Raw genomic sequence first — 11,603 nt, 5'->3', positions numbered from 1 at the left:
TACTTTAAATCCATGTTTTAAAAATGCAAAACTGTTCTAAAGGAAAAGTCTTTAGTAAAAACCTTTACTGTCTAAGTTTCCACAGATATTGTACCCTTTGAAAAAGGCAGCTTCAACACGCCAAGGTCTTTCATTGTGTGCTTACTGAAACTTAAAAAGTAAAAAGAAAAAAAAAAAAAATTAAAAACAAGCACTTGGGGCCAAAAGAGGTCTTCAAAGATATTTCGTTGAGTTTCTTTCCTTTGGGAAATTCACAAATTCTTCCTTGTATCCAAAATTTTTGAAATAACACAATCATTAATGTATTTTGTTATCGGATTTGTTCACAAGACCATTTCCAGAAACTTGTTTTGAGATACTCTCCCTGCAAAAATGGATCTTCAGTTACTTGAGAACTAACCCTGATATTTTTGTCCTTCACAGCATTGTTTTAGAACAAGATTAGAAGCTCTGATCTATAGTATTTTGTCTACATATTCTTTTAAATTTTGGATTGCAATTTGCATCTCTCCCGTGGCTGCATGCTTCGCCGAAGTCCGAGTCAGTTGACGGTGTCAGACCCGAACTTGGAGTGGGTAATTTGAGACAGCGTTCCTAGGAGTTAGAAGGAAGCCTGAAACGCTAGCAGGACACGGGGGTGGGATTAACGTCCAAAGCGCCGCACCGGTTCCCAACTGATTGGAAGGGACGAAGTGGGTGGAACCTTCTGACCCTGTCCGCCCCCCCCTTCCCCCGCCTCCGTCGCTGGGGACGCTCCGACCAAGGCAACCGCAATGGATCAGGAAGAGGGGTCGACCACCGTGGACAATATAGTCACTCAGTTCAACACCTATGAAGATTTCCTGGACTCGCAGATCACTACACTGGACATGTACTACCTGGAGGTAAGGGCGGCAGCCCCGCAGGGGGGGGCCACAGTTTCGCGTTCCTCGGTCCCTCCCGAGCCCCCGCGTCGTGGGGTGTTCGCCCCCTGGCGGTGGACCGCGGGAACGGCAGGCCCCGCAGTTTCCCGACTGCTGTACGGCGGGGCCTGGGTCCGTACAGAATTCGGGCCCCTGGCGTCCGTGACCCGGCACGGACCCACGCACGCGCGCACGCGCGCACGCACGCGCGCGCGCACGCACGTACACTCGCTGCGGGGCCTGGAATGTCTGTACGGCGGCCTCCGTCGCCCCCCTCCTGGCCCGCGTCCCTTCCAAAGTCCTGCTCCTTTGAGGAACGGGGCTGGATTCCGAGGCCCGCTGAGACCCTTCCGGGGGCTGCAATTCAGGTCTGACTCTGTTTCTCTTTCCTTTGCCAGTTTGTACTAAAGAACGGAAGACAGTATCCTTTCAGGTGTATCTAGTATATACTAGGCATTTGGTTCCATGAACTTCCACCCCAAGCTAGTTGACTCAGAAAGCCCTTTAATTACGTTACAGCTCCCTGGCATTGCAGGCATGAGCTGATTCATTTTTATCGAGTTGATTGTTCACAACTATTGTTGATAGTTAAAAAAAAAAAAAAAAAAAGCCTGCAACACAGCAAAATCGGACGTAATTGGGATTGGCTACTGTCTTCCTCTCAGCAGCCATCCTCCGACCTGCTTCTTAAAGGTGTGGGGATGGGTGGGAAGCTGGTAGGGGGCAGGGGGCCGCGGAGGGATGGAGTTCTTGTCCTCTTCGAGGAGAGCCAAGCTGAGCGGGGAAAATAATAGACTATGGGTCCTGAGAAGCAGGAGGTGGACGGTGGTCCCGAGACCCGGGGCGTATTCCCAGACCAGGCCGACTAAATGGGCACTGACTTGGATTCTCCTGCCCTGGAGCCATGCCACAGAGCCGCCAATTGCCCTTCTCTATTTAGGCCAGAAAGAACAAGGGCCTCTGTTTGGCGTCACACCACACCTGGGTCTGAGAAGGATTTGTATCCTGCAGCCAATCCCCAAACTCCTTATCCGCAACAACGTGATTCAAGCCGTTTAGGGGACTGAAATTTTTGGACTCCAATGATCGTTTTCAAAGTGAGATTTTACTTCATTGTGGATTCCAAGGTCTGAAAAGTGCTTATCCTCCAAAACACATTCATGTTCTAGATAGGAACATAATTTTAAGGAACTAAAATCATCTAATTTTAGTCCTATCTCTGCTAAGAACAAGTTGTGTGACCTTGGACAGATAATTTGATCTTTCTGGAATTAACTGTTAAAAAAAGCCAGGTGGTATTTCCAACATATCTTCTGATTTCAAAAACAAGCTTTTTAATATTTTATACAGATAACATGTTTAAAATCATGAAGGTTCCGTTTTATGCCTTGCATGGAAGTCACTGCAATGAAGGGGAAATAGTAGAGGTGCCAAACAATGTTTGCATCTAAGGTTTTGAATATCTAAATAAACAAGAATGAAATATAGACAATAAATATCCCAATAGGCTATTATCATCTTTGTAGCACTTGTGGAAAATTGCCAAGCTTAAGCTTGATATCTTAAGAAGGGTTTCAATTTTTTTAAAGGCAGAGTTGTTTTTTGTTTTTTTTAAAATGTGAATTAGAAAGTAAAAGCATTAACGTTTATTAGGAGTGAGAAATTAATACTTTGTGTTTCATCAATCAGAATTTTAAAGGTCTGCAAAATGGGTAATGGTGACTATGTTTAGGCGAAAGGTAAAGAAATTTACTTTAAAATTTGGCATTGGTTAAGCCAGTTGCTGTCAGCCAGCCTCTTTCATTGGCCACCTTAGTGCTGGCATGATGGGCACAGGGAGGAAGATGGAGGCTACACATGGGCCCAATAGGGTGGGCTCCCACTTGCCAAGGCTGATGTAGCTACCGCTACCTCAGAATGTCCAACTTGGATGACAGGCATTTGACTGTCAGCAAGCAAGTCGAATGCCTCCGATATAGCACCATTTCTCAAGGGAACCAGCTAACCACTTGGTGGCAACTAAAAGCATTGGGCCCCTTCAACTTTGGAAGGGTCAGCAATTCAGTGTGATAGGAACAGACACATTTGGTAGTAATGGGTTTGCCTCTTCTGGCTAGTCATAACACTGCTCTGCTACCTAATAGAATATTTTTTTTCTCTTGGTTTCATTGAGACCTCATTGACATATCGCACTGCCTAAGTTTAAGGTATAGAGCATAATGACTTAACTTACATATTTTGCAAAATGATTACCACAGTAAGTTTAGTTAACATCTGTCATCTCATGTAGATGAAAGAGAAAAAAAGAAAAAAAGAAAAAATGGTGTTTTCCTTGTGATGAGAACTTTTAGGATTTACTCTCTTGGCAATGTTAGGCTCTACCACCCAGCAGTGGTAGCCGTAGTCATCAGATTGTGCATTACATCTCCAGTCCTAATTTATACCTGGAAGTTTGTACCTTTTGACCATGGGCATCCAATCCCTTCATCTGGTAACCACATATCTGATCTCTTTGAGTTTGTTTTTTTTTGTGTGTGTTTGTTTGTTTTTAGATTCCACACATAAGTGAGATACAGTATTTGTCTTTCTTAGTCTGACTTATTTCACTTAGCATAATGTCCTCAAGGTTCATCCATGTCGTCGATGATGGCAGAATTTCCTTCTTTTTCATGGCTGAATAGTATTCAGTATGGCTGAATGGTGCACCACTTTTCTTTATCCATTGATCTGTTGATGGACTCTTACGTTGTTGTTTCCATGTCTTGGCAGTTGTAAATAATGCTTTAATGAACATGGGGGTGCAGATATCTCTTCAACATAGTGTTTCTGTTTCCCGTGGATGTATTCCCAGAAGTGGAAATGCTGGCTTGTATGGTAGTTCTATTTGTAATTTTTTGAGGAACTTCATATTGTTTTCCATAGTGGCTGCAAGCATTTCCTTTTCTCCATATCCTCACTAGCATTTGTTATCTCTTGTCTTTTTGATGGTAGCCATTCTAACATGCTGTGGTAGTATCTCATTGTGATTTTGATTTTCACCCTACTGATTAGTGATGTTGAGCACCTTGTCATGTACCTGTTGGCCATTTGAATATCTTCTTTGGACAATATGTCTATTCAGGTTCTTTGTCCATTTTTAAATTAGATTGTTTATTTTTCTGCTATTGAGTTGTATGAGTTTTTCTTTTTTTTATATTTTGGATTTTAACTCCTTATCAGATATATGATTTCCATTCCATAGGTGACCTTTTCATTTTGTTGATAATTTTGCTGTGCAGAAACTTTTTAGTTTGATGTAGTCCCACTTATTTACTTTTGATTTTGTTGCTTATGCTTTTGGCGTCAAATCCAAAAAATCATTGCCTAGACACTTCAATGAGCTTTTTTCCTGTTTTCTTCTATGAGTTCTACAGTTTCAGGTTTTACATTTAAGTCTTTAATCCATTTCAAGTTAATTTTTGCGAGTCATGTAAGATCTGGGTCTAGTTTCATTATTTTACATGTGACTATCAAATTTTCCTAGCACCGCTTATGGAAAAGACTGTCTTTTCTCTGTTGAGTATTCTTGGTTCCCTTGTCAAATGTTAGTTGACCATATGCATGGGTTTATTTCTGGGCTCTCAATTATGTTCCATTGGTCTATGTGTCTGTTTTATGCCATTACCATACTGTTTTGATTACTGTAACTTCCTAATATAGCTTGAAATCAGGAATTGTGATGCCTCCCAGTTTGTTGTTCTTTTCCAAGATTACTTTGACTGTCTGGGGTCTTTTGTGGTTCCACATAAATTTTAGGATTTGTTTTCTACTTCTGTAAAAAAAATGTCATTAAAATCTTGATGGGAATTGCATAGCATCTATAGATGGGGTCTTACGGAATGACTATTTCGTCCACAGGCACAGGGTCCCATTTACCACTGTGTCAGACTAGGGACCTAGGCTACAACAGAGGAACTGTGGGAGTAAGGACCTGAGCATGTGGTTCACTTTTCATAATATATTCAGAAACATTCAGAGCTGCCAGCAGATAGATCATTGGAATGGGTTGCTAAAAGCATAAATGAAGTGCCAATTTGGAGATGATAGTTTCAGAGAATGGGTGCCATCCACCATGATACAGCATATACTTAGCATCCAAGATCTTTGCACTGAGCTTTGTTCCCTTTTTCTGGGAACTAAGAGGTTAAAGCACCTAACCCAAAGAATTTGGACTTTCTTTCCTTACTGGGGCTTCTGCGGGTTAATTGTCCTGGTACTAAATGGGGGAACATGCCATCAGGTGACTTGGTGAGAGTCAGTTGAATTAGAAGTTATAACTCTTGCCTGGAATCTTCAGGCTCCTTGTCTAGGAATCAGGAGGCAAGAAGAGTCACCATCTCGGCAAGCATAATTGAGCTTTACTGTCAGGAAAAGTTAGGACTTATAAAATCAGTCATGAAGGAATGTGTTTGGAATTTTGGTAACTCACTTGGGTGCCTCTTGGTAATCTCTTTCTCAGTTGTGGTGGTAAATGTACAAGGGCAGCAACCCAGACTTGAAAAGGGCATGGTGACCAGGGGTTCAGAGCCCTCAGGAATAAGGGTCTGGCTCACACCACTTGATATGCTACCAAGACCAGTAGAGATGTTAGTTGAGGGTGAGGGGAATCTAGACTAGGTGGCAGAGGTAGGAGATGATATCTGTGTGGTTCTGAGCCAAGCTGCAGCAATAAGGGCTGAAGTTTACCCTAGTATCTTTCTTCTTGCATACATCTGAGTAGTCTTCAAAAATATATATATTTTTAATAAATTTTATTTATTTATTCATTTATTTATGGCTGCATTGGGTCTTCGTTGCTGCACATGGGCTTTCTCTAGTTGCAGTGAGTGGGGGCTTCTCATTGCCATGGCTTCTCCTGTTGCAGAGCACGGGCTCCAGGGCACATGGGCTTCAGTATTATACTACATAAATATTTTCATTGTATGTAAATATATAAATTATTCTTCATTTATATTTTCTACACAAAAGGTAATATTTATATCTTTCTGAAACAAAAAAAATCGACATTAAATCTTGGAGGCCATTTAATGTCACTCTATGTAGATCTTCCTGTTCTTTATAAGTTGCTACATTGAATCCATTGTTTACTTAGGTTGGTCCTTTGGAAGTTCATTTTCCTTATTGCAATATCCCAAACAACAGTGAAATGAGCATCTTTTGTACATCCTCTTTGTGTGCAGTTGTAAATGTATCAAAAAGTAGAATTGATGGGTCATAATAAACATGGTGAAAGTGCCCTCCAGAGTAGTCATTTACTCTTCCCACCAGCGTGTATGAGACACCTTTTCTCTCAGACAGTCACCAGCACTTGATATTGTCAACCCTTTTGTTTTTTGTCAAATCATATGTGAAAAAAAACTCGTTGGGGCTTCCCTGGTGGCGCAGTGGTTGAGAGTCTGCCTGCCAATGCAGGGGACACGGGTTCGAGCCCTGGTCTGGGAAGATCCCACATGCCGCGGAGCAACTGGGCCCGTGAGCCACAATTACTGAGCCTGCGCGTCTGGAGCCTGTGCTCCGCAACAAGAGAGGCCGCGATGGTGGGAGGCCCGCGCACCGCGATGAGGAGTGGTCCCCACTTGCCGCAACTAGAGAAAGCCCTCACACAGAAATGAAGACTCAACACAGTCATAAATAAATAAATAAAAGAACGTGAATTTCTTTAAAAAAAAAAAAAAAGCAAACTGGGCTATTCATTTCAGTAACAGTCAAGTGGCCTTAGTTTAAAAAAAAAAAAAAAAACTCGTTGTTTTAATTTTAATTTTTCTGATTATTAGTGAGGTTGACCAGTTGACCATCTTTTAAATTTTTCCTGGCCATTTGCATTTCTTTTGCGAATTGCCTATTGCACTTCCTTGATTCTCCGCCCGCCCCAGCTTGTTTTTCAAACTTTCTTTCCTCTCTTCAGGCTCTTAGTGGATGACTTCATCTCTCCAAATCAACAAAAAGAGTCAATCAGGCTGGAACCCTCTTCAGTTTTCTACCATGAAACTTATAAAACCACCTTAATTTCTGCCCATCCTCTCTTCCTTCCCACCTGTGTTAATGGTGTCTACCATGCATGGTGCCTATCTGAATCTGGCATTTGAACACCCATTATCATTATAATGTTTTGGGAATTTTCCCAACTCTGAGTCCCACCTCCCTAAGGTAGAGGCAGAAATTCATCTTCTCAGTTTTCCTTGCTGCTAGTGTATCTTTGTATGACTTAGGCACTGCCAGTCATATACACCTACATGAGACTGCTATATAGGAAAAGAGTGACATGAGGAAGAAAGCACCATGTAGAATCCATTTTGTATTGAATGAGGTGGTTGAGGCTCTTGACTTTCAGTTGATGCAGTGGCAGAAGTTCGGTCGTGTAATGTCCTAGGTCAACACGGTGAGTTGCAGTATATGTTTTCAGTGGTGGCAGTGAGGGATATTTGTTGAAATAGTTTGTATGGCTTAGAGTATTGTTTCTGGCTGTGTAGGCTTCAAATTTCACTTTCCCAGGGATCTTTTGAGCTATTGTATTTTAATAATTCCTTTTTTATGCTTGGACTGGCTACAGTAAACCCTGCTGTTTGCAACTAATAGGCTTGATCGATGATGGTCACTTGCATTCTCTACCCTTTTGCTTCATCTATTTAGGGAACTACCTCTATTGATTAGCTCCTCTCACCTTTAATTCCATCAGTCCCTTCTGTGCTCAGTGAGGTATCTCCCATTCTCCCCTCCATATCTGTCTTTTCTTCCTTTTTCACAGTTATCCTTCTTGAATGAATTGTAAAATCCTTAACCTTTATTTCCTCCATCTTCTGTTTTTCAACCCACTGCTAGCTGGCTCCCATCTTCACATTCAATAGAAATTGTTCTTGCCATGGTGACAAGTGAAGGATGTGTCACTAAATCCAATGGACACTTTCTGGTTTAATCATTCAGTCTTCCATTGGAAGGATGGATTGGATTGTTTTACAACTAGAGGCAAGAAGATTTTTTCTGAAGATTTTTAGGTATATTAAAAAAAGAAAAAGTTGTGGCTGACGTAGACACTGTGGACTTGTAGAGCCCTGGATATAATCAAGCTTGCTTTCTTCCTTCCTTGCTTGCTTCCTTCCTTCCTTCTCTCCCTCTCACCCTCCCCCCTTCCTCCCTCCCTCCTTCCTTTCCTTCCTACCCGTCATCTGTCTATCCATTTTCCTGGTAAATATGAAATAGAATAAATCTATAATAGCACTAGGAGACATGAAAGGATGCTACTCTACAGGATCAGAAATTGTGCTTATTTCTGATAAGTTAGAGATTGACAAGATAGAGAAAACCATAGCCCAAAATGAATAAATAAGAACAGTGTTGGGAAGGTAAAGCAGATTTAGAGAAAAGTCAGAGGTAACAATAATACAAAGAGCAAGAGAGAACCTATAATTGATTAAAGAAGTTAATTCTGCATTAGCTAAGCCAGAGGTGTATCCTATCCCCAGCATATACCTGCAATGTTTAACCCAAGGATAAATGAGAGAACTGCTCTCTAAAAAAGTGCCTAGCAAGGAGTCCTGGAGCAGGTAAAGGGGCTTGAGAGATAATCAAAACTAAGTGTGAAGTAGTTAGATAGTGCTAGAAGGCCAGAATAGATGTTGGAGAGGAGAAGAAAATCTGGAGAGAGTTACACTTATTACCAAGTCCTTCTTATTTTGGTAATTAGGTTGGAGAGGGTGGGATTTACCCCAGACCGCCTTCCTTCTTCATGTCCACATCCTCAAGTGGAGTCTGTACATTACTATACTCTGCTCTTTTACACATAACTTCCTCAGTTCATCTATTCAGAGGAGAAACCAGTTAGGGAATCAGATCTGTACGACTATAGAGGGAATCCATGCTAATGACTTTGCTAATTACCCAGTTCTCTATTCATAACTATGTATTCCCAGATGTTTGAGGGAACACAGGAGCATGAAAGAGAGGGCCTAAGATGAATAAGGAGAACAAGTAATGTCAGACAAAACAAAACACTCAAAACCCTGAGGCAACTTTAAATAAATTCTAATTTTCTACCTTACAGGCATTTTAATATGTATAATATGAAGTCTGTAAGCAAAATAATAGACTGGTATGAAAAGGGAGCAATCAGAGAGCAAGAAAGAATTCTTAGAAATTAAAAACTTGATGACATTTTTAAAAGAGCTAACTAATGGAAGCACAATGTCACTTTTAAAGGACAATTTAATGATCTGGAAGTTAAAGTTGATGTAATTACCCAGAATGCAGTAAAAAAAAAAAAAATGAGGAAAATAAGAATTATATGAAGGAAAGTATGAACAAATAATTCCAGGAGGCTCAATATTTATCTAATAGACATTCCAGAAATAAATTATACAGAAAATGAGGGGGATAAAATAATCAATGGAATAACAACAACAACAAAAATTCTCTGTGTTGGAGATAAGTGCAAGATTGTAAGTGCCCATCTTACAATCAGTTGCTTAGTAGGATGAATGAAAAAGATCCACACCTTGGCAGTTAGTGATAGAATTACAGAACTCTGAGAATAAAATGATAGTTCAAAAATAATTCAAATTGCATGACATCAAAATTAAAAACTTTTGTATTGAAACTTGGTGTATTGAAAGACACCATCAATAGAGTCAAAAGGCAACCCATAGAATGGGAGGAAATATTTGCAAATTATATATCTGATAGGGGTTAATATCCAGAATATGGAAAAAACTACAGTTGAACAACACAAAAGCAAATAATCCAATTAAAAATTGGACAAAGAACTTGAAAAGATGTTTCTCCAAAGAACGTACACAAATGACCAATAAGCACATAAAAAGGTGTCAACATCATTAATCATTAGGGAAATGCAAGTCAAAACCACAATGGCATATCACTTCACAACCATTAGGATAGTTATTATCAAAAAAACCAGAAAATGACAAGTGTTGGTGAGGATGTGGAGAGACTGGAACACTGTACACTGCTGGTGGGAATGTAAAATGGTGCAGCCATTGTGGAAACAGTATGACAGCTCCTCAGAAAATTAGAAAGAAAATTACTATATGATCTAGAAATTCCATTTCTGGATACTATGTAGCCAAAAGAATTGAAAGCAGAAACTTGAACAGATATTTGTATACTCAGGTTGATAGTAGCATTATTCACAATTGCCAAAGGTAGAAGCAACACAAGTGTCTACTGATGGATGAATGCATAAACAGAATGTGGTATATATCTACAATGGAATATTATTAAGCCTTTAAAATGAAGGAAATTCTGAAACATGCTACAACATGGAAGTCTTGAGGACATTATTCTAAGCAAAATAAGTAGCCACAAAAAGACAAATACTGTGTAATTCCACTTATATGAGGTGCCTAGGGTAGTCAAATTCACGGAGACAGAAAGTAGAATGGTCATTGCCAGGGTCTTGGGGGAAGGGAAGATGGGGAGCTATTGTTTAACTGGCACATAGTTTCAGTTTTGTAAGATAAAAAGAGTTGTGGTGACGGATGGTAGTGATGATAACGTCACAATAACATGAATGTACTTAATACCAGTGTACTGTACACTTAAAATGGTTAGTCTTATGTCATGTATGTTTTACCACAATTTAAAAAATAATTCAGAGTGTCAACAAATAACCTGTAAATGGGAATCAGCTTGATCTTAGACTTTGCATTCCTAATAGTGATTCCTAGAAGAAAATGGAGTAATATCTTTAAACTTCTTAGGAAATTTTACTTTGAGCCTAGAATTCTGTCCCTGGCTATATTCTGTCCCTGTTTGGCCCCTGAGATTCTGTTTTACCTTGAGTTCTATCCTACCCCAACGTGCTCTGTGCTATGTGCTCCAAGAGGTTGATTTCTGTTGACTACTTCAACTGGACTCCCTTTACATTTGGCCAGTTGGGTTCAGCCAATAAGAGGCACCAGTAAGAAATTAGAAGCCAGGAGGCTGGGCATTTTTTTTTCAGACTCCTTCCATACTGTGCTGCAGGTTAGCAGTCGATATTTTCTTCCATCAAGCCAAAACTCAGGGTCTGATAACACTGTCCTACAGCCATCTCCCTGTGTCCTATTAGTTGCTCCCTCCCCTTAACTCATTTGCATAGGTTAATGGCTACTAATACAGTAGCTTACTGCTGTTGCTAGCTGCAGGGTATTTCATTGTCCCACTTGGATTTCTCTTAACCTGGTGAATACCTTTGTAAATTAACTCAGCCATTCAGTTTCCTTCAGTTACTCCATTTAAATACATCATCTATTTCCTGCCTGGACTCTGACTAAATAAACTAATATTCAAATGGGAATGCAAAATAAAGACTTTTTTTGGGGAAAATCAAGGACTCATAAAACCACTGACAGATCTCTTCTGAATTCATAACTTGAGCAAATGCTTCATATATTTTTACACAGATTTTCAAATTATTACTATAAACTTGTATGTAGTTTTCTTTTATCTGTTGTTATGGCTCTTTTCTGATTTCTAAAATTGTTTGTGTATTCCTTCTTTTTCACCATAAATCTTGCCAAATGTTATCTATTTTCTTGGTCTTTTAAAAGAATAAACTCTTGAGGGACTTCCCTGGTGGTCCAGTGGCTAAGACTTTGTACTACCAGTGCAGGGGGCCTGGGTTTGATCCCTGGTCAAGGAACTAGATCGACATGCCACAATTAAAGATCC

The 11,603-nt window shown here is 40.1% G+C and overlaps 1 protein-coding gene across 2 annotated transcripts in view; it reads left to right on the top strand.

Annotated features, from left to right (window-relative positions):
- The first annotated feature begins 750 nt into the window (after nucleotides 1-750).
- Nucleotides 751-11,603, top strand: part of CFAP299 (cilia and flagella associated protein 299) — a 609,967-nt gene continuing 599,114 nt past the window's right edge. The window contains exon 1 of one of the 2 annotated variants that reach the window (XM_082463951.1): nucleotides 751-884. In XM_082463951.1, the coding sequence (XP_082320077.1) occupies nucleotides 774-884 (111 nt within the window). In that variant the 5' untranslated portion in view covers nucleotides 751-773. Of the gene's footprint in view, nucleotides 885-996; nucleotides 1,271-11,603 lie in introns of those variants that run through there. The other variant, XM_082463950.1, reaches the window with a different exon arrangement.

Source organism: Balaenoptera physalus (assembly GCF_965194825.1).
Source record: "Balaenoptera physalus genome assembly, chromosome: 5".
NCBI classification, from domain to species: Eukaryota; Metazoa; Chordata; class Mammalia; order Artiodactyla; family Balaenopteridae; genus Balaenoptera; species Balaenoptera physalus.
The sequence above is the reverse complement of the archived record's forward strand: the minus strand, read 5'-3'. Positions and strand labels throughout refer to the sequence as shown.